The sequence below is a fragment of the Mastigoproctus giganteus genome, chromosome 12 (assembly GCF_048544385.1).
Source record: "Mastigoproctus giganteus isolate SK-2022 chromosome 12, ASM4854438v1, whole genome shotgun sequence".
NCBI classification, from domain to species: domain Eukaryota; kingdom Metazoa; phylum Arthropoda; class Arachnida; order Uropygi; family Thelyphonidae; genus Mastigoproctus; species Mastigoproctus giganteus.
The window spans coordinates 70019064-70047030 of NC_143586.1; the positions used below are offsets into that span (position 1 = coordinate 70019064).

At 35.9% G+C, this 27967-nt stretch overlaps 1 protein-coding gene across 1 annotated transcript in view; it reads left to right on the forward strand.

Annotated features, from left to right (window-relative positions):
* Khc-73 (Kinesin heavy chain 73) overlaps positions 1-27967 on the forward strand; it is a 959680-nt gene that overhangs the window by 867157 nt on the left and 64556 nt on the right. Inside the window, exon 39 of the mRNA XM_090386270.1 lies at positions 26947-27184. Coding sequence (XP_090242396.1) covers positions 26947-27184 — 238 coding nt within the window. The remainder of the gene's footprint in view (positions 1-26946; positions 27185-27967) is intronic.

Sequence of the window (27967 nt, forward strand, 5' to 3'; positions counted from 1 at the left end):
ATCTCCTGAAATTCCAATTCTGCACTACTTATGTCTGTGTGACACCACGTTTCTAATATCCCAACAATATCTGCCTTTGATGTCTTGACTAGCACTTTAAGCTCATCCAATTTATTAACTATACTCCTAGCATTGGTGTACCCACAAATATACATACACCTGTTTCTACTCTTAGTTACCCTAACACAGCCCATATATTTACTTGTTCCACTGTGACTCCCAGCAGTCCTGGAAATCCCCATTGCCTTGCTTTCCAGGCTGCTGCTCAATTGCATTTCAATAGAAGCAGTGCAAGAATCACTTTCACCTCTGCCAGCGGCTACTGTTAATCTATTAGTCCATGTATCCCCCCAAGCTAGCAGTTTTCTGACCCACCTAAATCTGCCTCGATAGCATCAGTAAATATTCTTGCACCCTTTCTACTTAAGTGTATCCCATCCCTATAGAAGCAGTCTCTCCTGTTAACAAGCAAAAGTGAAATAGCAGTCAAAGAATGTTTAAAATTTCTGCTTATTTTTGTTAATGAATTGACTTTCAGGTGTTGCTAGCCTAGAAATAGAAACACTGGATAATAGTATTGTTCTCTGTAATTAATAGTGTCTTTCAGCACGATGCAAAAGGAATATGATGTAAAATTTCAAGAATATATATATGCCAGATTTTCAATTTAAAGTAGCAGGAAACATGATGTAAACAGATACAGTAAACCCCCGCCATTCGCGTTATCTGTATTTGCGGTTTCGCGTATTCGCGGTCGCTGATTTAATATAAAATGAAACCTAAAAAAAAAAAGTGAATTTTTAAAGCGCAGTGATCATTTTCTGCCATAAAAAAACATGGGCATGGTTAAAATTATCTTTCCCGGTCAAAACTGCACTCAGTTGTGACAAAATCGCGAGCGTGGATGTTTCTCGCTAATCCTTGTTTAGTATGTGTTATGCGCTTGTCATGGAAGGTTTCGTCATTTGCTTTTAATTTATATGCCTATAAACTGAATAAATTTATCAATTTATAAATTGATATGCTTACAAAAGTGATAAATCTACCGTTTTTCAGTATAAAACAGACTTTTTCGAGTTTCGTTAATGGAAGAAAGTGACTTTATTGTGGACAAATTCTTTCTAACCCGTACAAAAATATGGCTACGAGTAACAAGGGAAATGTGAAAAGATCAAAGAAGGTGATAACATTAGCGAATAAAATTGAGTTATTAGATAAAATTTCTAATGGTGAAAGTGTCTCCTCAGTGGCAAAACTTTATAAAATCAATGAGTCAACGGTACAATCAATCATGAAATCGGAAGAAAAAATATGCCGTAGTGTCCGTGAAAACACGCTAATTGCTTCAAAAATTTGCTCTGTAACTCGTGATGGTAAATTAGAAAAAATGGAAAAGGCTTTAAATCTGTGGATAGAAGACCGAACTCAATATAAAATTCCGTAAGTTCACTCATCATTCGTGAAAAGGCAAAACTCCTTTATCAACACTTTAGCGAAACTGGTGCTATTACTGGCGGGATAAGTTTTTTAGCTAGCAAAGGCGCTGGTTTGAAAGATTTGTTGAAATTTCTAATAAATGTTACATTTAATATTAAATTGTTTCTTATTTTCATTTCGATGCCATATGCTTGCATTTCACTACGTACTGTCTATGTACATTGTCATATTATAAAGGTACATATAATATATACATAGACAAAATTTTAGACTAGTTTTTCTTATATATTTCATCCTTTGGAACGGAACCCCTTTATTACTATGGGAGCCATAACTCAGTATTCGCGTTTTCGGTATTCGCGGCATTTCTCAGGAATGTAACCCCCGCGAATAGCGGGGGTTTGCTGTATTTGCAAATAAATAAGCCTGAGGACAAAATGCATTGCATAGAAAGAAATGCAAAAATAGACATAACAGTTCATAGTGATGATGATGTCATACTCACTGAAAAAATGTTTATTTGGTGTTTGTGTTCTTTTATCATAGAACATGATCCTCCACTGAGATGTGCCAATCATGCAGATGTGTTGTTCAGAAATATGTTTCACTTTAGTGAAATAGCAAAAAAATCATTTGTGGAAGGACAAAAACAACAAGTATTATTAGTGAAACAGAATAGATAGGGAAAGAAGCAGTAGCGATGGCTCTGAGAAATGGGCCATTTTCAATTGCTACAGATGGCCATAATCAAAACGATTCCAAACTATATCCTATTCTGGTTACCTTTTGTAATTAAAAAAAAAAAAAAAAGTTAAATTAAAGGCGGCTTGCTCTCAGCACCAACATTGGAAGGTGATTCTACAGTGTACAACATTGATCATCTTCTTCTGAACAACCTGAAAGCATGTGAAATTCCTTTAAAAAACTATCTGGCACTTAAAACTGATAGAGAGATTGGGCACTTGATAATATGCTGTCCTTGTCATCTCATTAATTTTTGTACTGGTAAGGGGGCTGGAGTCCTTCCTGTGAAAGTGAATGAATATTTGGTAGAAATTTACTATTATGTTAGAAAGAATTGCTAAAAGGGAAAAACAGATTTAAACAATTTTTTAACTAATGCATGTCACTGAAGTTAAAAATATTTTTAAGTATGTGTAACTCATTGGCTGTCTTTGGTTAAATGTGTGATTATACTGGTAGAACAGAACAGTGGCAATCTTTAACAAGTCTATTTAAAGAAGAGTTCAAACTGGTGAGAAGTGACAATGACACTGATGTTTAAATTACGTTCATGATTCAAAAGCTTTGGAAAAAGACAAACTGGAAGTCAAGAAAAAGGAACTTCTTAATTACAAACTTTTTGTGAATTCTAAACAGGCCGAGCAAGCTGATAATTCTGGGCATGTTATCATCACTCCTCCAGGAAGTCTCTTAACATTGCCGACCGGGCTAGCCGGGTGGGTAAAGTGCCTGCCTGGCAACCCAAAGGTCGCGGGTTCGAATCCCGCCTCGGGCTTGGATCATACTGCAAAAACCTTGGGAGGTGCATTATGGCCACAGAAGCTGATGCGCCAACAACTACAAACAAAAAAAAAAAAAAAAAAAAAAAAAATCTCTTAACATTCCTCCCATGTGACTTGAATAAAGCTATCTGTTTCTTTTAAATTTTATGCCGTGTGAAAATCCAATCTCACTCCTCCAGAAAGTCTTCATATTTCTCCCATCAGACTTGAATAAAGTTATTTTTTAAAATATTATCCATTTGAAAATCCAAATACAGCTCTTCAGACCAATGTACTGAGGTTATTACTCATAGATATATTATAGAAAGTTCTGAAAATTTATTATAGATGCACAATATCTAAAATCTGGTAGTCTTGACACCTGAATATTGCTGGTTTTTGGACAATATATCCAACCAATCATGATTTGTCAAAATTCAAACACAGATAAAGGGAGAATGCATTGGCAGCATGGCAATCTACTTTCTGATAATTTTTCTAAGTGCTTAACTTATTTTTATTAACTATATTATTTTCTTCTTATTGTTCTTTTATAATTTTTAATATAATTTTTTTCTAAAAATTTAAGGCAATAACACCTTCATATAAGAATAATTTTGTTTTCCTTTGTGCGTGCGTGTGTTTTGTTATGATCAACACAATTTCTGATGCTTTGGCAGCAGCTGCAGGAAGATGTTCCAGCCGTAGTTTAATACCTTTGACCGCTCTAAAATCAAAGCAAAAAAACAATCACTATCTAGAATTTAAAAACAAACCAAAGTTTGTAAATAAGACATCTTATATTATAACATACTTCAAAACAAGTTGCCTATCTCTTGCACTTTGAATGAGTAACACTTCTCTATTTGAAAAGTCTTTTGTTACTTATTCTCAGATGAGTACAACCTGAATTCCAGCTATGTGCTATTGATGCAATTACACAATTTATGTAAATAAAAAGGCAAGAGTAAGAAACACATCCATGATAAACATCTGCAAAAACTTTCTATAACTGTTCAGGTAATTATCAAGATAATTTTAATATAGTTGGAGAAGGTGCAATTGGCATTGAGTCATCTGGCAAGCAGGAGCCTGGCAACAGCCTATGTATGGTCTGATGAAGAGTTCTCCCAAGGTTCCCAAAATGTTACCTTAATGTATAGTAATTTAGTTAATAGCTAAATAAACTATCTTAATGTTCATGTGGTATAAGAGTGGTCATTATAGAAATGTAGATTTCAAAGATAATTTTGTTCTGCAGATTTATTTCTAGCACAAATACAACAAGGATGATACCCTCCTAACTTTAGAGAACAATAAAGATTTTACTTAATAAAGATGTTATATAGTATAGTGATTAATAAAAAATAACATCAACCAATGTTTAGTTTTAAAGGAAATATATGTAAGGAATGAAAACTCCTTCAACTCACATTGCTGATAATTGGAAGTTTAGAATATGAGCCAGAATACTACCCATCCCTTCAATAAATTAATATAGACCATTTTCCCTGTCAGCAGCAATTATTAAACACCATTGAGAGGTGAATATAGAGCATGTCACAAATATCACAGTGGTTGAAAAATGAGAGAACTGATCATACCACAACACTCACAGTGTAATGTATAAACACTCACGTGTTTATACATTACACTGAAGTTACTGCTGTATTTATATGCAATTAAAAAGGAAAAAACATGCAAAAAAAAAAAACAATTGTAAAGATGTTGTTCAGTATGAACTTCCATGAATAATGCAAAATCAGAGTTATCACTAGCGACTATCTGCTATCTGATGAGAGACCTGAAACAGACTGTCATAGTCTCACCATTTTAAACAAATGACCAATTAGCCTTTTAATGAGGCTATCTATGTGAAAGTGGTGCAATTCCAGAGCAACTCATTTCAAAGGCAAAGTCTGTTCCACTGTAAGCATTAAGGCCTTATAGCTTTAAGTATATTTTAACTTTGAATTGCTCTGTTTTAGTGTTGTCTCTTATTCAGTAAACTTCATAATTCAGCAGGAACTGCTCTTGCAAGTTACACCTATTTAGATGGCATGCACTTGCATGAGCCAGTAACCAGTTTGACATCATTTCAGTCTACCTGACAGCAAAGCAAGAAAGAAAAGATATTTCCAGCCTTTACCCACACTGGGTAAGTCTGTAAAAATGTATGCCCAATTAAATTTATGGTTAATCTCTTCCATAAACAATGACTTACTGACCCAAAGAGAAACAACAGATTTAATTTTAATTCTATGCAATTGAGGGTTTTTTTGGTTTTTTAAATTCTATTCAGTGGGACTAACTGATGATGTTATCAACAGTAAATTCTAAATGCAAAGCATAAAGAGAAGTAATCATAGAATCAACTACTAGGTTTTTGTACAAACTTAGACCTAAATGGCTGTCATGTGAACTCATGAGACTAGTGCACAGAGGAAAAATACTAGATGCAAATAAATTATCAGGATATACCGAAACCTACAGTCGGTATAGTTTGCAATCAAGTCATCAAGGGGATTAAGCAAGCTAAAGCAGATTTTGAGAAGTGTCTGGCAAAGAATGTAAAGACTTTATTATTTACATAAACACTAGAAGGAATGGGATGAATCATTACATATGATTAGTATACCTGTTAATAATCCTGCTCAGGTTGCTAACAAACTGAATAGATAATTTGCATCTTCATTCACACATGTAATTTTTTTGGGAATGGGGATGCCAGAAGTATATCAAATTATAACATGGAGCTAAATGATTTTGTGATAACTGAGAAGAAAGTGGAAGAGGAATTGTAAACTAAAAATGAATAAGGCACCTGCTGTGGATGGGATCTATCCAGTTATATTGAGGGAGGCAGAAAAAGAAGTTAGCAAACCTTTAGCCATAATTATGAGAACATCTTGGATTCGGGGAGGTCCCTATGGATTGAAGATGTGCAGATGTCCTCCCCACTTTACAAAGGGGAGGATCAAACGGATAAAAAGGGGAGGTGAAGTAAGTAATTACAAACCTATAAGCTTGACTTCTGTTCTAGAGAAAATAATGGAGTCACTAGTTAAAGAAGCAAAGCAGAATCATCTAGACAAGAATGCCATTATACTGTGGTCACAGCACAGATTTGTTAAAGAACAGTCTTGTCTGAGAAATCTGATTAGGTACTGCGATGCAGTTACAGAAGAACTAGATGCAAAAAGATAATTTTGCCATCATATACTTAGAATTCAGAAAATGACACTGTTCACATAAAAGACTGCTGTACAAATTGGAGCACTGTGGAATTAGGAGCACGTTACTGGTCTGGATAAAGGGATGGTGGAGTGAGAAAAGGACAAGAGAGTGATTATAAGTGAAGTTTCCCAGGGTTCAATGCTTGGCCCACTGTTTTTTTTTTCCATATTTATTAATGATGAAGAAGAACTCTTTATTGCATACAAAATGCACACACACCATACACAATACCTCCATGGCTACAATCCAGGGGTTGATATTGATGAAGGCATATCAAGCTAATGTATAAATTTACAGATGATACAGATGTTGGCAGGGTGGTTAATGAGACATATGTCATACATGCAGTAACCAGGGAAAACTGGAACAAGATTTAGTAGAAATAGATGGGATGAGAAGTGGCAATAGGTAGCAATAATCCCAGAATAACACACCAACTATGTGGTACAACACTGAAGGTATTAGAGAACAAAAAAGACCTGGGTGGTGGAGGGAATTGTGCAGTGAGACATGAAGTTCTCTGAGCAGCATAGCAGGCTACTAAGACAGCTCATGAGGTTTTGTCAATGATATACAGGAATTTTTCCAGCAGGAACAAGGAGGTGATTATCCCATTTTATAAGGTACTAGTTAGGCGACACCTTGAGTACTGCATACAGGTCTGAAAGCCTCATTGTAGGAAGCATGTGGACCTTGGAATGGGTGCAGAGAAGAGAAATTAGATTAGTGAGGGGAACAAGGGATACTCTTATGAAGCAAGGCCAGTTCTGGAAATTGCAGAGACTGGAAACTAGGCACCTACAAGGAGATTTCATTGAGGTGTTTAAGGTTTTGAATGGATTGAGAGAGCCAAATGCTGATGGCATTTTTACTCTTGCTGAGACAACACACATAAGGAAACATAAATTTAAATTGAGAAAGGATGGTTGTGGGATAGATGTGTGGAAATTTACTTTCAGCCAGCAGATAGTTGATTATTGGAACAAACTTTTATCTGGTGTTGTGGACATGGTTAGTTTGAATAGATTCAAGGAAGAACTAGACAAATTTATTAGAGGGGATGAACAGGTAATGTGAGAAGTATGTTTTTTTTTTTTTTTCACTAATGTATAAGCTTGCTCCTTGTGTCATTTGCCACTACTAATATTAATACTTAATACTAGAACGGTGACGTAAGTCGATTAGAAACCAAGACAAGTTATAACTTGCCTTCCTACTTCATACTAATGCTATTCAAGAAAAGGCCTAGTGAGGACTTTGTACCTATTATTTTTCTCTCTGCTGTAGTTATAATGGTGGCAAAAATGAAACATCAATCTGTGAATTATGACCTTTGATCCCCCTCCCCTTTGTATGAATACAGGAATTTGCATTTGTGAGAAACTGACTGTATTGAATTCAGTATCTCCACAGTACATTACCGAAATCAACATGCTGTGTAAACTAATAAAGACTATACGTACCCTATTATAATTATTCCTAAAGATGATTAATTCATATTTTTCTTTTTATCCAATGCAGAAAGTGGTTGTTTTTTTTGTGAAGAATAAACTGGTGTCTGATAGTAGTCATTCGTTTAAAATTGACATTACGGTACATAACAACATTTCTTAGACTATGTTTAGTGTTATTTCTTCAGAATTAACACATTTGAACTGTTATTTACATTTTAACCATTAACAGTTTTAACAATGGTCCTTGAGGCTGTCACAGACATTCTCTCAGGCATGCCAAGCTGTACTTGCTACCTGAAAGTCTGAAATACTGATGGAACCGATATTTGGGTGACACTCAAGTCAAGTGGACTTAATTTCAGCAAAGTCTGGTTAGTCTGTGACAGCCAAATGCTCTGCTTGCACCTTCACAATGGTGGGACTGTTAGTAAACCTGAGTATAAGCCCCAGTGGTGAACCAACGTAAGCAGGGGTCAAGGTGTAGTGTCCACACCACAGAGAGGAATGCTGCCCATCTGTATTACCAGACAATACTAAGTGGTAGATGACTCTCATCAGGTGCAATACCACTACTTTGCTTACTAGGGGGGCTTAAAGTGGTGGAACCCACTTTAAGCCCCCCCCCCCAGTACCTTTCATTTATCATTATTAAACCTCAGTTGCCACATCTCATCCCACTGCCCTGATTATTATCAATAACCACTGTTCTCACCTTTGTATTATCAGCAGACTCAGATACTACACTTGACACCATTTATAAATATTGAAAATAATAAGTGGGCTAGCACTGAACCTTGAGAGACTTCACTAATAACATTAATCCAAGAATAGTAGTGTCCACTAATATCCACTCTGTGTCTCCTGCCATTCAGCCATTCTTTTATCCTTAGCAGTAATTACTGCTAATACCACATTACTCCAATTTGTACAGTGGTAGCATTTGCTGTACAAAATTATTATTTGCATCCAGTTGCTTTGTTTCTAAGAATAGTCATACAAGATCTTAGCTTTTACAGATTGATGCTGTGATTGCCATATAACTGCACTATTTCTTTGACTAGTGACTCCATTATTTTCCCTGGAACAGAAGTCCAGCTTACATGTCTGTAATTACTCACTTCACCATTTTATCCCCCTCAAATCCAAGAATGCTCTTATAATTATAACCAAACGTTTATTTTAGCTCTTTTGTTGCTTTTCTTTCATATAATTGGATAGATTCCTTCAGCCCCCCCAGATACCTTATTTACTTTTATCTTCAACAGTTTCTCTTCCACCTTTCTCTCAGTTAACACAAAATCATTTAGTTCCAAGTTATAACTTGGCATGCTTCTGGTATCCTCATCTCTAAAAGCTTCAAGCATGAATGTAGATGAAAAATATTTATTCATTTTGTCAGCAACCTCAAGAGGATCCTCAGTAGTTATTATGCCATCATACCTGATGGACTAATGTGGTTCTTCCCTTTTCTTCTAATGTTTACATAAGCAAAGAATTCTTTGCTACTTTTCTTTGCCCTCTTAACCAAAGACTTGTAATCTTCCTTAGCTTGCCTAAACCTCTTGGCAACTTGATTGCAAAATAGCTTATACTTACTGTAGATTTCTGTGTCCCCTGATAGTTTAAAATCATCCCCTGTATTTTTTTTCTCTTCCACTAATCTCATTAGTTCATGTAACATCCATATAGGTGTAACCCTTGAACAATAACACTTAGTTGGTATAAAAAAGCTTGGTGGCTTTTACATTACTTACCTGACTTCTTCCCATTTCAATTAGTGCCATCTTCAGCTAATTCCTGAAAATAATTTAGCAATTGTCCAAAACCACTGTAGTCACTTTTATTAAAGTAGAATACTTTCCCTTTACCCTTGACAGTAGTTTTATCCTTAAGTAAATCCCTCAATACCCTGCATTCACCCTTAAGTAAATCCCTCAATACCCTGCATTCACTGTTGCCTGGTTCCTTTATCTAGAGCTTCTTTAATGCATGAAGTCTCACTGCCGATGATTAGATCATGAGTTTTGCATCCTCTTTTTGCTCCCTCTAACATGCTGGTTTAGTAAAGTCATCCAATAAATCCAGAAAAGTTCCACTTACTGTGTGAGTGACCAACCACATGTTCTAGTCAATATCTGGAAAGTTAAAATCCACCATTATAAGACATTTTGATTTACTATTTGTGTGTTTGTCTTTTTTTTTTTTTTTTTTTATGAAAACCCCAAACACGAAAGGTATCAAAACCTATAGTACTTAGTACCGTGCATGGGTTGAAGGAGAAGTATGGGGGGGGGATGCCGGAAACTTTGCTCTAGAGACTAAACATGGGTTTCGCCACTTCAAGCCTCCAGTAAGCAAAGTGGTGGTATTTCACCGGTTGATGAACGTTATCTACCATCTGTATAGCTGTCCATTATACTCATCACAATCATTTGGTCTGTAACATACTACTACCAACATTTTGTTTTTGCAGTGCCTTAACGTTACACCAAACTGACTCAACATTACACTGACCAACTACATCAGCTGAACTGCTTTAGGTTCTATATGCTTCTTGACCTAGAGGATGACTCTTCATATGCCCTCCTTTTCTTTCTGTGCATTGTATTCCTCATATTCAAACTGTATGTCCAAGTGGCACTACTGGTTCAAGAGGATAAACTACAAAGTCGAAGAATTTTGAGCTCCTGGGAACAGAAGTGTTCGAAAAATTTTGCAATTTTATTAACCTGATTAGCATATTAAATCATATTCTATAAATAGCTTTATATTCCTAGTCACATTCCTTAGTTTATTTTTAAATTTTGCTAGAGATTTTGTAAGGCATGACTTAATATACATAGAACCTTTGTATCAGTTATTTAGTTCAAATATCGTATCTCGTAACTTGTACTGTAGTACATGGTACAGTAATTCTAGTGTTTTAATTGTGGTAAATAGGTAACTAGAAAGTTCAAATCACATAGGTTGGCTTTAATAGATAATTTTATTATCTATTAAAATTATCTTATAACTTTACAAGGGTAACGTTATGGTGTGATGCATATAGCATACGCTCGATATCATAATACATATAATGTAAACTCAGTATCATAATATAAGCATTTAATAATGTAAACTCAGTAGTGTAATACATATTATTGCTGCATAACTGGTGCATACTGTTATTATTGTATTTAAGTATATTAGTTTAGTATAGTAGTCTCAATTAAATTGAAAATGGAAATCATGCCTCAGACTAGAGCAGTAAAGTAAAGAGCTCAAAGTATCAGGGGTGCTGTGGTTTGCAAGAGAACTGAAGGTGACAGTTGTCCTCTGAATCACAGTCTTACAAAGTGAACTATTTGTTTTCTGTTTGTGGATCTGTCTGGGATGGGACATGATACAGCCAACAGGATGTCTTTGTGTGTGTGTGTGTGTGTGTGTGTGTGTGTGTGTGTGTGTGTGTGTGTGTGTGTGTGTGTGTGTGTGCGTGTGTGTGTGTGCGTGTGTGTGTGTGTGTGTATGTGTGTGTGTTCGATGTAAAGAGTGTGAGGATATTAGGCATCAACTCAGTGTTCTGATGAGCATTTATGAGAACTTGAAGAACAGGATGAATGCCCTCAGAGGAATTAAATTGGGGGCCCCATCAGGCTCTTAGTTGCCCACCTCAATGCCAGAGCTTGCTGCTGTTGTTGTTGTTTTGGTTTTTAGGAGCATTAGCAACTAAGGCCATATTGCTCTGGGATATGCGGTGGTCATTCCCTGACCTTTCTGCATCTTCCGTATTTGGTGGTGACTGGCTCAAACCCCAGTCTAATCAAGACGCATGTGATACGCACTACTGCTCCTTCCCACCTGGCTATGGAGGTGCCCGACCAGAGCTTGTACTCGTGCATCAGGCAACAGTGTCAACCCCCAAGGCAGAATGCACTGATCCCCTAGGTAGCTATTGTTGGTGACTATTGTCAGGGAAACGGGAAATATATTGTGCATAAAGGTGTCATAGGACCATGATATGTCTGCCCGGGTGGGGGGGACAAAAGGTGATACTGTTGTACATGTTGGCGCTGATGACATTTAGAGAAAATCTGAGGACTTACTTAACAAGTATGGGAAAATGTTGAGTAAAAAGTCACAAATTGAAAGTGTCTGCAGTTCTGCCCAGACATGACAAGAGGGAGAACATCATGAGAGCCTTGCCAATTTGGTCTTGGAGAGATTGTGCAAGGCTGACAGGGTAGAATTTTTCACAGCATGGTCTGCACTTGTTAACAGGAGAGACTGCTTCTATGGGGATGGTATATGCTTAAATAGAAAGGGAGAATATTAGTATTAGCAATATGGAGCAAGGAAGCCTGAGGCTTGTGCTGCACCAGCCAAAAAAAATTTCCAAGTTACCCTGAGGGGGAGAGAGAAGTAGAAAGGAATCACCAAGAAAATGAAGAATGATGATATCCAACTCAGGACCATGGGTGTGCCAAGCCCATACTCACCAGATGTGAACCCCATTTGCTGATATTATCAAGCCATTGCTAGGTTGGTCAGAAAACTGCTTGTTTAGGATGGAGATTAACTATAGCTGCAGGCAGAAGGGAAAGTGATTTTTGAACTGCTTCTATTGGAACTAGTAGCCCAGAAAGCAAAGTAACAGGTATTTCAAGGCCTGCTGGTGGGTCATCTTGGGAAAAAAGGAAATACATCAGCTGTGTTAGAATAATGTGCAAGTGTAAGAAGAGCTGCATGAGTCATCAAATGTACATTTGACATCAGAGCCGTGACTCCAGGTAGTGAAAAATGAACAGGACCTGAGGGAGGGGATTTTGCAGTCAAATATGAAGATCTGAGCAGTGCAGACAGGCTGCCAGGATTGCTCATGTAGTTTTCTCAACAATATACAGGAATTTTGCTAGTAGGGATATGGTGATGATTTTCCCATTGTATAAAGCAGTGGTCAGGCCATATCTTGAGTATTGTTTAGAGGTCTGGAGACCTCATTTTAAGAAGGATGTAGAGCTGCTGGAATGGGTACAGAGAGGGGCAATGAGACTGGTGAGGAGAACAAAAAGGTGCTCTTACCAATAAAGGCTTCAATTCTGTGACTTACAGTGTCTAGAAACTATGTGCCTCTGAGGTAATCTGAGGTGTTTAAGGCTTTAAATGGCATGAGCAAACTCAATGCTGATGAGATTCTTCCTCTTGCTCAGACTATGCACATGAGGGGACATAAATTCAAATGAGGAAGGATGGTTGCAGAACAGATGTGTGGAAATTTGCCTCTAATGGGTGGTTGAATGCCAGAACAAGCTTCCATCTGTTGTTGTTGTTGTGGAAGTGGGTAGTCAGAATAAATTCAAGGAAGAACTAGACTATTGGAGGGAATGGATAGGGTTTTTTTTTTTTTTTTTTTTGGCTGATGCTATATATGATTGCTTCCTTGCATCATTTTACACTACTAATACTAATACTAATTTCCAATATCTCTACGTCTGCATTTTATTAGCCAATACTTCAACTTTATGAAATTTATCTTCCTTGCATTGGCATACAAACATATATATGTGCACCTCCAGGGCTGAATGTTTTTGCTCTTAGTAAACTTAGCCCATATATTTGCTTGTCCCATAAGGAACACAGCAAGCCTTGTTATCTTCCACAGTGCTGAAGCATTGAGCTGGTATGGCATTGTCCTGTAGCACCAAATTTGAAAGAACAACAGAAAAAAGTCACTAAAAAATCAACAGAAAAGAAGTGAACAGTTTAAAAAAGAATTCTTTATAGGAAATTAGAGTCCAAAGTTTTGACCACTTAGAAAACTATTAAAGCAAATTTATCTTCTATTTGTTCTCTATGACATTTTGAGCCAAACTGACATAAAGAAAGTCCTCTAAAAGGTCAATTTGCATATGTTACAAGATATTTCTCTGCTTTCAGAATCAAACTAATACCTTAAAAATTCTAGAAAAGAAAATAAATTTAAATGCCTTGTAAACCAGCATCATTTACTGCCTAACCTGTGAAAGTAGTCCACAGGACCCCTCCCCCATTAGGTAAAAGTACAGATATACCTATAACAAACTAATATATATTACATATGTTAAGTATGACTACATATCATTTAAAAAAAAAAAAATAGTTATTAATATACTTTCATGTTAGTTTAAACTGTTTTGTGGTCCATGGCTTCTACTTCATAAATAAAACTGGCCTATAGCTGCAAAAGGTTGGGAAACACTGCTCTGGATGATGCAAAAAAATTAGAAATTGAATTAGAAATTAAAAATTAGAAATTGGCAATTGAATTAGAAATTGAATCTGAATTTTAGCAAACAAGAATTTGCCCCAAAGAGAATGTTTGATAATGAAAGCAGAGATTTTTAGGATCCACTTTTTCCACATTTTTAGACAGCACAGCAGGTTTGAAAAACAGGGTTCAGTTGATTATAAAGCATAACAATTAATTTCAATATGGATTTAGAAATTCTGCATATAGATGGTAATGAGAAAGTAATCTCAATCATCTGTTTATAATTCAGATATTTTCAAAACCATTTTGAAGACAGTTATGCTCACAAAATATCTCATTTCATGTACTCAAACATTTGCTAATGATGCTCAGTTGATGGCATCATTAGCAAATGTTTTCAGGTTTCTGAGAATTCTTGTAACATTGCCAGTGTCAAAGGAAGCATTTTCAAAGATAAAGTTATCAGAACCTACCTCTGTTTCACATTAACACAAGATCGGTTAGATGGGTTGGTAACTTTGTCAGTTGAATATGCCATTGCCAAGGATATATACCTGGATGGAATGATCTAAAGATTTACAGCTTTGAAGAAAAAAATTTAATGAATATGTAGCAATTAATGCTACTTGTTTATTAAATTTAAATTAAATAAATGGGCTGTTTCATGTCCCAGTAGAACCAGCACAAGAATTAATTTCAATTGCCTTCCCAATTAGTAGTTTCCTGAACCAGTAAATACATAGCATCTGTAAATATTCTTGCACTCTCCTTCTATTTAAGTGTATCTCATCCCTGTAAAAACAGTCTGTACTTTTAACAGGCAAAGGCCATGCTGAAAAAATTCCACCCTTGCACAATCTCTCCATGGCCAAATTGATTGATAAAGCTCTCATCATGTATCCCTCCTGTCATGTCAAAATCCCAGGCATTTTCAGATTTAATCCTAACTTGTGGCTCTTTTTTTCAACATTTTCTTCAGGGTATACTTAACATTACACCTGAACCCTCTGGGCTGGCACATTGATTTTATAAAATCAACAAGCATGGTACCTTTCTTACAACCACTCACTTTGCTGGTTAAAAAACAAAAGAAAAAAAAAAAAATTCTGAATTGTTCACTTTTTTTGATAGCATGTTAATTTTAATTCTTTTATTAGCACAACTGTAAAATCCATTATATTTTTAAATATACCCCTCCTCTGATGCACTTTACACATGCCCTGGGTTAAAAAAAAAAAACATGTTTTTTAACCCTTACATTTGGGTTGAGCAAAAACTTGAAACAAAATTCTAACCATATACACCTCTGACTAAATGTCACAAAGATGCTTATTGCAGACTTAAACATCTGATGTTATTGTGCATATTTTATCAAATGATACAGATTCTGCTATTTTAAATTATTGCTGTAGAATGCTTGATAATTATATACAAGAACTGGTACAAAGCCTAACAAAAACTTTCTTTCTTTCCTTTTTTTTTTTTTTTTTTCATGGCCAGACTTCTTCTTTAACAAAAGAATTAATGGCACAAATTGAAAGTCAAACCAGTAATGAAGGAATGCTCAAATCACATCAACGTCACTTTAATAGATGTTTTTATTTTCAAATTTAAATCACTTCAGTGATACAATACTCTAAAATGACTGCTGCTAGTCAAGTATATCCTCAGCAGTAGCTGCCACATGCACTTTCTTGATTGACATACATTTTCATGGTTTTTTATTATTATTTATATATTTCTACTATTAATTTGGAAGGTAGGTTCCAAAATGTTATTTTACAAGGGCTGTTCAATAAAGAATGATCATAATTTTTCAAGAACAACCATACCACTTTCTATTTCTAGCACATCTGCAGAATTTAAGGCCAAACCAAGCGGCATCACATAGCAGCTGCACAGTTAACTCGTGTGACCTTGACGGTCGGTCAAGTTTATGCCTGTACAGTTTCAGCTATGTAACAATGGACGTGACACTCAAGGAACCATATGCTTAGTGGTGTGCTGGTAAATTTTTAACAACCGGCTCACTAAAAAAAACACAAGACCAAGAATATGTGTGTGTGTATTTATTAAAAAATGAAAAAGGGGATTAGATGAATAATTTCTTGTAAAATGCTCCAATATCGACACTCTCTATTATACAAATGATTTTATTACAATTATTTAAATGTATCTTTACACCCAAAAAAAAATCGGAAAAACCAACATATTTGGTATCAATAGTTTAAGACCTCCAAACTTGACCCTAAAAATACGCTAAATCACCAACAAATAGTTACAAGTGAAAAAAAAAAAAAAAAAAAACATTAGCATCATTAAATAAAACAAATACAAATATTATGTAATTATGATGCTCTCCTGAAGCGGACGATGCTTTTTGACAAAGGTTGCGATCACAGATAAGACTTATTAATTTAAAGCATATACTGTATTTATTATAAGTTTTACTGATTCACAACAATTTGGAATACAAAAATTTCAAACAATAATAAAATATTCATTTTTTTTTATTGTATCTGTAGCTCTTGTATCTGTAGCCAATCTGTGGTTGCAATTCAACCATGATTTGACAAATGGAATTGCATCCCAATCAGCTTAATTTTGCCTGGGCTGCTTCTTCTTAGGGTAATGACCTTATCAGGTTCACAACAATTCTAGAAATACGAAATATTTGACAGACTTCGAGAATGGGAATGTCATTACCTTAAGAAGAAGCTGCCCAGGCAAAATTAAGTGGATGTTTGTTGGAAATAATATTCCTATAAAATTGCTAGCAGAAATAATCCCTACACAGATTGTCACATAGGGAAGGGGGCAGGGGAAAGGAAGCACAAACGGTGCCAAAATAAGCATGCCCTAGCTGGATTTTCCATGTCACCATATACAAGCTTATCATCCAAATGCTGCTATCAATAGTGGGTTGAAGTGCATGCTGCTCTACAGTTTATGGCCATTGCCAGTTTAACAACAGCTTACAAAATTCTTGAAAATTTAACAATTGGCTTGTGCAAGCCAGCTCCAGTCCACCACTGCATATGCTGCTGCTCTTAAATTTTGTTTCTGTCTGAAGAAAACATCCGCTGTAGTTTATGAAATGTTAAAAGAGTCTTATGGTGAATCTATGCTTCATATAGCACAGCTTGCAGATGGTTTAGAATGTTTAAAGATGCATATGATTCAATCAGAAAAATCGGCAGTCATGGTGCTCCAAGCACTGCTGTCACCACAGAAACCATAAACACTGCTTCTGTAATCGTGAGAAAAGATTGTCGTATAACAGTAAGGCAACTAGTGGAGATGTTGAGAATATCAGTAGGAAGCACACATGGTATTCCCCATGACCACTGGCATACGATGCATGTTCGTTCATGCTGGATGGCGCCTCTGTAGCCAGGTGGGAAGGAGCAGCAGCAGTGCATAGCACATGCTTCTTGATTAGACCGGGATTCGAGCCTGTCACCACCAAATACGGAGAATGCGGAAAGGTCAGGGAATGACCACCGCATATCCCCGGAGCAATATGGCCTTAGTTGCTAATGCTCCAAATAGCAAACAAACAAACATTCATGCTGGATTCCAAGACTTGAGCAACAGGAGATTTGTGTGGAAGTTTTTCAGAAGCTACAACAGATGGTTAATGAAGATGGTGAGGTTCTGCACAAGGTGATAATGGTGGATGAGACATGGCTTCATTGTTTCAACCCGGAGAGTAAGCAACAAAGCTCTGCTTGGACATTTATGTCATTGTCAACACCGAAAAAAGAAAAGTTGTGGCTTCTACAGGAAAGGTAATGGGCATCTCTGTTTTTTGATATTATAACTTAATGAATGGTAAACCTGAATGGTTTACCAGCATATGTTTTGCCCTGTCATATGACTGTTATAGAACCTTACTACATAACTGTATTGCACACTTCATGGGATGACATTCATCACAAATGACCACAAATGCACACAGATGAGTGGATACTGCATCACGACAGTGCAAGACTTCACATTGCTCATTCTATCATTGAGTACTTAGCCAGCATTAATGTTAAATGTGTTCCTCATCTGCCCTGCAGCCCTGACCTTGCACCCTGCAATTTTTTTTATTATTTTTTTTATTTCCAATGTTAAAGAAGGAGCTGCAAGGAAAATGTTCCCAGTCATCAGAAGAAGTTGTAATGATCAGAAGCGATTCTCAAACACATGTCAAAAAATTGCTTCCACTATGTTTTCAAAGAATGGCAGAAACAATGGAGTAAGTGCATTTCATCAAATGGGGATCACTTTGAAAAGGACCATCAAAATATGGACGATTAATAAAGGTATGGTGTGGTGTGAAAAAAAAAATTATGATCACTCTATTAAACAGCCCTCACACATTCCAGCAGAAAAATAATCTATATATTTGTATGGAAATAGTTTTACAAATTCCAATTTCTGAACATTTAGTTTCTAATAAAATTTCAGCACTGGAAGCTGTCAAAACAGTTAATCAAAAAAAATACACTTGCATCATGTTTTATTTATTTATTTTTAGGAAAAAATTATTTTTATATATGTAACTTAAATTACAAATTTGCAAATTAAATTAAGAATAGGTTAACAGAGTGGGTAACCATGAAGGAAACAAATACAACCAAAACCAGTAATATACATATTAGAAACAGCAAAAATATGGGAGGCTAAATTAGGAATAAGGGGGTTGCAAAAAAGAATATATACCTGATAATTTGGAATAAAAGGCCAATAAGCAAATTTATAGCTATGAATAATTTAGGTTGACATCGCTGTATAATGCCAGAATCAAATAACATGAAATATCATTATAACATTACTGAAAACTGCTACAATGACATGGCTCATGATAAGAAGAAATGGATATATCACTGCACACACTGCTCTTCTGTTATGTCACCCATAAGCCATCCATATAGCTCAGCCAGTTTTCTCAATAACCAGGAATCGCTCTGCATTTTTAAAATGATTTGCAGCGGTATATTTGACTTTATAATGCTGAATTGTTCAGTATATGTTTGCTTTAGGTACTGTTGAAGTAACCATTCATTCACAATATATTAAAGCAACAGTTCTTAAATACTACTCTTTTCCTAAAATTGGTGATGAGGCAGATTTATGCATGCAAAATAAAGGATAAATATATTTTAAAAATTCAACAGTATGTTCTCATAATTTTCAAATGATTGCTTTTAACTTCTTTATGCCATATTGTATTGTAATGTGAAGACAGGATATTAGAGCTGGAAAAGGAATTAGAAAATGTGAATTGGAATATCATCGGTTTGGCTGAAACAAGAAGAAGAAATGAATCACTTATAAGTTTATCAAGTGGAAATCTGCTGTACACCAATGGAAACAGTGAAAGGAGTGAAGGTGGAGTTGGGTTTCTGGTCCATAAAGATTTTAAAAACAACATTTTGGAATTCAAAAGTACATCACCAAGGGTGTCAAGACTAATACTCAAGATTTCTAAGAGATACAAGCTGAAGATTATAATGATTTATGCACCAACATCGAGCCATGATGATGAAGAGGTTGAAGAAATGTACACTGAAATTGAGTCTTCTAGATGAGCAGAAAACCCACTACACTATTATTATGGGGGACTTCAATGCTAAGGTTGGAAAAAGGCAAAACAGCGCAGAAAGAGGAACTATAGGAAATTTTGGAATTGGTGAAAGAAATAAGAGAGGTGAAAGACTTGTGGAATTTGCAGAATCTCAAGGAATGTCAGTAATGAACACTTTTTTCAAGAAAAGGGTGAACAGAAAGTGGACATGGAAGAGTCCAAGTGGATTAACAACTAATGAAATCGACTTCATCCTCACTAACAGAAGATATATTGTGAATGATGTTACCGTCCTGAATAAGGTAAATGTTGGAAGTGATCACAGAATGGTAAGATGTACACTTGATATAGATGTAGGAAAGGAAAGGAAAAAACTGACTCGAGTAAATAATACAAAGGTCTTTGAGATAACAGAGGAGGAGAAAAAGCAGTATGTACTGGAACTTAAGAACAAGTTTGAGCTTCTGCAGACTGCTCAGGACCAAGATATCAATGAGGAATATTACAACTTTCTGAAAGTGATAAAGCCCAAGAAACCTATAGGGAAACAGAAATCCAAAGAAGAAAAAATTAGTCAAGAAACACTTGTCATGATGAACCAAAGACGACAAATGAAGAGCAAGAAAAACACTGACAGGGAGAAAATTGAGTATACTGAGTTATGCAAAGCCATTAGAAAGAGACTCAGAGAGGACATAAGAAGATTTAACACAAGAAAAGTAGAACAAGCATTAAGGGAAAACAAAGGATTTAAATCAGCAGCCATGAGCAGTAATACAGAAAGACAAATGATACTGAAACTGAAGAATAGCGATGGTGTACTTATAAACAGCAGAGAAGGCATAATTCAAATAGCAGAAGACTACTATAGAGAATTATACAAGGAGCGAGGGAATGATACCAGCAGTGGGGAAGATGGATTGCAAAGTAGCAACACATACGACATACCCGATATTCTTCCTGATGAGGTAGAACATGCATTGAAGAAAATGAAGAATCGGAAAGCCCCGGGGGAAGATGAAGTTACTGTAGAGTTGTTAAAATTGGGAGGAAGAGACATAACACAAAAACTGGCAAGGCTCTTCACAAAGTGCATTAGAAAAGGTGTGATGCCTAAGCAGTGGAATAATGCAATCATAGTTTTGCTGCATAAGAAAGGAGATAAATCAGAAATTGGAAATTATAGACCAATTAGCTTGTTATCCCATATCTACAAGTTGTTCACAAGGGTCATTACTAACAGATTAGAAAGAATACTTGATGAGAATCAACCGAAAGAGCAAGCTGGCTTTAGGACAGGATTCTCAACTATGGATCACCTTCACGTAATATCACAGCTAATGGAGAAAGCAAATGAATATAAAACACCATTATGCCTGGAATTTGTGGATTATGAAAAGGCATTTGACTCCATACAGCATAAGGCAATGTTTCGGGCACTGGAAAGACAAGGCATAGATACTCCATATATTATGATTTTGAAGAAGATATATGAGAGTGCTACATCCTTTATTAGACTAGACAAAGACAGTAGCAAATTTAAAATCGAGAAAGGAGTTCGACAGGGAGACACAATATCTCCGAAGCTGTTTACTGCTGCCCTTGAGGAAGCTTTCAGAAGGTTAGACTGGTCGCAGAAAGGAGTCAATGTGAACGGAGAGTACCTAAACCATTTACGATTTGCAGATGACATTGTGGTCATAAGCCACGATCCCAAAGAATTAGAGGAAAATCTTAATCAGTTATGCACAGTTAGTAAGGATTTTGGACTAAAGATGAATATGGCTAAAACAAAAGTAATGATGAACAAATATGCCATGGAAAGGGAAATAATGATTGAAGGAGCAGTAATTGAAAACGTGGAGTCATATACTTATCTGGGACAAGTTATTAGCTGTAATAATGATAAATGGCTGGAAGTCAAGAGAAGAATAAATTTTGGATGGATAGCATTCAGGAAATATAGTCACATACTGAAGAGCAATATCCCAGTTTGTCTGAAACGTAAAATAATGAATCAATGTATACTCCCCACCATGACTTATGGAAGTGAAACTTGGGCACTCACCAAAAGAATGGAAGAGAAGCTGAGAACTACACAGCGAAGAATGGAACGAATCATATTGGGAATCAGACTGTTAGATAAGAAGAGAAACACATGGATTAGGCAGCAAACTCAAGTAAAGGACATTCTTATCAAAACTAAAGAACTAAAATGGTCTTGGGCAGGACACATAGCTCGAAGACATGATGACAGATGGACTAAGAAAATAACAGAATGGTACCCAAGAGGAGCTAGAAGAAAACCTGGAAGACAAAGGCGGAGATGGATGGATGAAATTCATGAGTTTTCGAGTAGTAAATGGATGGCCAGTGCTCAAAACAGAAGGAACTGGAAAGTTGCTGGAGAGGCCTTCATCCTGCAGTGGATTGAAAATGGCTGATGATGATGATGATGATATACAAAAAAGTTATAGAAATTTGAAACCAGAAGCAGGCCCAACTTTGAAACTTCCAAAATCAGCTCCAGAAAAGAAAAATGCTTTATATTATAGGGAGAATTGATTGAAAAAAAAAAAGATTGAGAAAGGAAATTCTTAACAAAATACTTAAGAATGAAAGAAAATTCTTAAGAAATACTTTGGGGGTGCACAAAACTGAATCTTGCCATGACATAATGAGACCCCTGCCAAGTAACAATAAGTCTACAGAAAACAGCAGGTAATTTTTTTTTTTGAAAAGCTTACCTAAAATCAAAATTAAGAGAAGAAAAGAAAAGAATGGCAAAGTATAAAGCAGGAATTAAAAATTACCCAATGAAAATAAGAAACTAGAACTTGAAAAAGAGTACCTGTATGAGAAACTGAAATCTATGGTAATGAAAGGTGATCTGCTACAAACTGCATGTAAAATAAGGTTACCAGATTCCCTCAGTTGTGAGACAATCCCTAGAAATTATTTGTACTGAGAAATCCTAAATTTTTAGAACATGAAACATTGAAAGGTGGCTTATAAGAATTGCATATCGTCACAGTCTCCTTTCAGATCAATATTCTGCTTATTTCATCACGAGCTCTCTTCAAATGGTAATTATGGCACAATAGCTTTACAGCCATTTGGTTTAAACTATTATGTTCATAATCTTAATGCTTACAGCAGAACAACCTTTTCCTTCACAATGAGTTGTCCTCAAATTTTGCTACTTTTAAACACTTTGAAAGTAGTACCGTGTTTGCAGATATGATGACATCTTTACTTCACAAAAACCATAATCTGCCATTTAGCCATTGTCTCATCCTTTAAATGAATGGCAGAATAACCTTTTGGAGATATCATTTGTTTTAAAGTAATGAATACCAAGGCATCTCACTGCAAAGACAGGAGCTTTATTCTGAGCATTTTGATAACTGTGTGGGTATGTTAATTATGAGGAGGATCCTATCCGCTTAACACCATATAATTTAATAATTATTTTATACTTTTATTAATATTATAATTAATTAATTAAAATTATTAATGGTTATTACTATGATGATAATTTCATGTGTATAATTATTATTATTATTACTTATTTCTGTTCCCGGAAATACAGAATGGTGTTTCTTTATTTTTCATATTCTTTAAGTTGAGGCCATTTTGTTCCCAGATTTAAAAAAGAAGTGGTAACTCTAATGTAAAGTTAGACATTTTGTCACAAATTTTCACTTTGGGACAGGTATGTGCTTAAAACACAGAGCAGGTGCTACTTCTTTGATGGGAATAATTTCCAGAAACTAGTAGCTCTTTTGATGAGAGATATGTTAGTAAACAGTCATCCACCTCTCATGAAGGCAGCCTGTGTTCAATTTTAGATTGTGGCAATAGAATTACAATTGATAAAAGCAGTCAGAGGCAAGTTTGATATTATTACTGAGGTCTGACTATGAAAAGAAAAATCTTTTACTGTTAGCAAAATTTGGCACCCACTGGTATTGCACTATCTCCAGTGGGTGTGGGATTTGTGCACAAGGCACTAAAGGTGATAGTAGACCCAGGCCCGGCTCCTCGTGCCTGGGAGCGGGCAGCGGCTGCCTGGGTGTTTGCTGCTCCCTGGTGGCCTGACACACCATACACTAATACTAACACATAAAGCTCTGCTGAGTTTCTACACCAACACAGACATACAAGGTGGAGATGGACTTAGGCCCTAGGAGCCACCCTCGATACAGGTAAAAACACACACACACCACTTAAATTCTTGGACTTATTCCTTAATGAAGAAAGGAATGCCTTCAAGGAGCTGTGTTTATTTTGCTGTATATAAATCTTATATTTTTTAAGTAAGACTAAATGCAACTGGGCATAATATTTTTAAGAGTTATAATTATCTATATAATATATCGGTGTAAAAACACCATAGACAACTCTTAAAGGAAAAACTACAATAGTAGTGTAAAGGGCATCATTACAACTGTATCTCATATTGTGCTCATCCTTCGCAACGAGTTACCGTGTATTGCACAACCTCGAATAAGTAACGATTCACTAATAGAGAAGACTGTTTTTACTTATTCTCAGTGGACACCACCACCCAAACACATATGGTGTTTTTACACCGATATATTATATAGATAATTATAACTCTTAAAAATATTATGCCCAGTTGCATTTAGCCTTACTTAAACATTATCACATACACCTTTTGGCATCTCTCATATTGTGGGATTATCTTCACAACTGGGTTGTCATGTTTTCATTACCAGGGTGCCTGCCTGCCTACCCACCAATGAAAAGTCAACAAGCCTTGATACGGTGCCATTTGGGTCGTGATGCCCATTGAGAATAAGTAACAGTAGTCTTCTCTATTAGTGAAGCATTACTTATTTGAAGTAGTGCTTCATGGTAACTCCTTGTAAAGGAGGAACACACTATGAGATACAGTTGTAATGATGCCCTTTACACTGATGGCATCCCTGGTTTTATTATTAGATTGTCCTCATTGATTCATTAGTGCATATCATTTCCAGGTGCATTTCCCAGCCATTCCTTCCAAGACAATGGAAAACTTTCAGGATTACGCTGATTCCTAAAAAGCCTTGCAGTAATAACCATCCTGGCCATCAACCAGTTACTGTTTCATCAATAATTACTAAAATTATTGAAAAAATCATGCTCCCATATCTTCAACATGCAGTCTTCGCTAATGCACCTATCAACGTGCATTTTGGTCCTAGAGGGTGCTCCACAACAACAAGCCTAGCTGACACTATTGTGCACATCCAAACTGCGTTTCAAGATAAGGCATAATGCAATGTATTTTACTTTTACATCAAAAGTGCTTTCGACAACATAGATCTCAAAAAAGCTTTTGAAATACTGAAAAATCATTTTCTCGTTGACACAGTGATTAGGCGCCTCCGTAGCCAGGGGTGGGAAAGAGCAGCAGTGCATAGCACACGCTTCTTGATTAGACCGGGGTTCGAGCCCGTCACCACCAAATACGGAGGTTGCGGAAAGGTTAGGGAATGACCACTGCATATCCCGGAGCAATATGGCCTTAGTTGCTAATGCTCCAAATAACAAACAAACAACAAGACACAGTGATTATTTCCTATCTTCAATACAGCCTAAATCGCAGCCTTCTCCTCTTCCCCACTAGTACTGACAGTATTCACGTCACAACCTCAAGAGGCATTCCTCAAGGAGCCATTCTCTCCAGTACTATATTTTCAGCATCTCTTCAACCACTTCTACAAGAAAATCCAAATCTACTGGCATATGCCAATGATTTAAAGTTGTGAATTCACAGATTTGTGAAATCATCAAGTATATTTCAGTTGTCCCAATCCCAAATGTTTATGCTCACAAAGACCTTGGAGTTGTTTTTGATAATGCCTCGCCTTTAATGCCCACTACTTATATGTTGCTCAAAAAATTCAAAAAGCAAAATGGTTAATCAAACAAGAAACAGCAGCGATTCAAGACAGAAAAACAGTCATTAAGCATGTTCAAAGATGCATCTTTCCATTCTGTCCTATGCTTCCGAAATCTGGTCTGGTGCTCCATGAATAACCATCAAGAAATTCCTTGCCCTAGAACATTGGGTTCTTAGATGGCTCAATAGTAAGCTTCGTCTTCCCCATACAATTTCCAGGCAACAGATGATCAACGAGTCTGGAGTCATGCTTCTTGCAAAGTTAATCACTTCTGCATACGATTCACCAAACTTAGCCAATATAATAGCTGTCCCCAACAGAGAAAATTTAAGAAACCAGCAATTCAAATCAAACAAATGGACAGAATGTTCCCCAATGCATCCCTTCACCTCATAAATAATCATAACATTGATTGAACAGGTTAATCAACTCTGAAGCCTACAGGAGTCAGATCTCCGATAAAATGAAGAGAAATAAAAACAGCACCCTGCCTTCAACCCAGTAACTGCAACTGAAAGCCAAATGTCCTGTTCTGCAAATTCTTTTTTAATTCATAACTATAATTCATAGTCATTGTTAATGTCTATATGAAATCTGCTATGTACATATTCCATTATTTTATGTTATTTCCTTTGTATTATTATCTGCCCCTAGCCATGTGCTGTGATGGGTTTGCTGTATTTGCAATAAATGAATATTTATTTATTTATTTATTATCGTAGTTTTTCCTTTAAGAGTTGTCTATGATGTTTTTACACCAATATATTATATAGATAAATCTTGTATATAAATTAATGTATATATATTAATGGAGAGTATCATACGGAAGTGTTCTATGTACTACATTGAGATAAGCTTCTCTGATTATTTTACAAATATTGATATTAACATAGAACGTATTGAGCATTACAGCTCTGGTTCATACCATCTAATTAAGAATGTACATAAAATTGTGTGTGTAAATAAAAATGGAATGAAAAATTTAGCAAAATTATTTATTCCCTGGAATTGCACTTTGTAATATCTAATCGATGGAATTTAAGTGGTGACTGGTTTGAGCTATGCCATGCTCAAACCAGTCATCCCGCATGTTGGGATGCATCCCAACATGCTTAGGAGCACACCTGTGTTTCTTCTCATAGCCAATGTAAGAAAGAAAAATAAATTAAGAGTGACTACTGATCCCCACTTGTCAGAAGGCCACAGGACAATATTGTAGTGTGATTGTCACTGAACTTAAAGAACATTAAACAAATCAATGCATCAAAATATATATATGGCAGAAGGAGAGAATGTACACATGATGTGAAGCTTTCTTTGAAACTACAGTTAAGCATGCATTAAATCAAATTTGTTGTCGCTACAGGTAGTTGCTGATTTATTTTTATTTTTTTTAATTATAAAAATTAATATTTGCAAGTGTATTTATAAAATATATTTATTTATGAACATGAACCGAATTATGTATATAGAGTAAATATTTGTGCTTTAGTTTTAATTTTAAATTGCTAAGCAGGTATAAACCATTTATATATGTATTTCTAAAAGTATTTTGTTTTATAATAATTCATTTTCCATTTTTCTTATTTTCCAGAATGTTCCTGTAATAACTAGTAAATCTAGTGTAGTAAAAAAACGCCACAAAAGAAATCACAACGCTACTCATAGAGCTTCTTATCCAGCTGCCCAACCAATTAGACATTTGAAGTCTTCAGTCAGGGAACAAACTGAGTTGTCTTTGCACATGAATAACATTGGAAGTAACCAGCCAAAAACTCATACTTCCCGAATTAATGGAGATGCAGCACTCAGCAAGCATACAGACGACTTTGGTGTGTGTGTGAATACTTTTTTTTTAACTTAATAACTATATGAATTCTGATTATGATTCCTCCATAATTTTAATTGTACGGTTGTATACATATGATAAAATTTTATGCTCATCAGTTCACATATAAACCCATAAATCTTCTATATAGATTATACAAAACAGTTCTGTTTCCTTTACCTTTATTCCCTTGACATGGGCACCTGAATACTAGATATTACATGGGCACCACATTCAGGTGCCCGTGACAAGATGAATGTGCTGATCCTCCACTGGGATCCACTGCACATGTGTGCGTGCACACACACACACACACACACACACACACACACCCCATAAATCAATCACTATGTTTCTAACTAATGGAAATCCAGAACAGGAGGAAAATCCTGGTGGGCAAGGGGGCCAAACGCTAACATAAAACAAAACAGGAGATCACGTATTGCTTACTTGCTTAGGATCAATCAGCTAGTGGATTCACGTGACAGCATCCAAGTGTATCACTCATATCTCTATTGTGTTGTTGTCTGTAGAAGTGTGCATTTACAGCTGATTTTTATATTGTGTGGGATGGAAATCCCTATTCCCTCCACCTGAGATTGGCTAACTACAACCTCATTTGAGGACTTTAGAATTTCTCCGGTCATCATTGCTAATCAAATTTAGATCTCTCCAAATGAAGGACAGATGCAATGTTCATGCCAACTAAGCTGCCACGGAAGACTCTCATAGTTTAAGGGACATTACTTGCACTGATGGAGATCTGAATCTGGTGCTTGGGTAACCC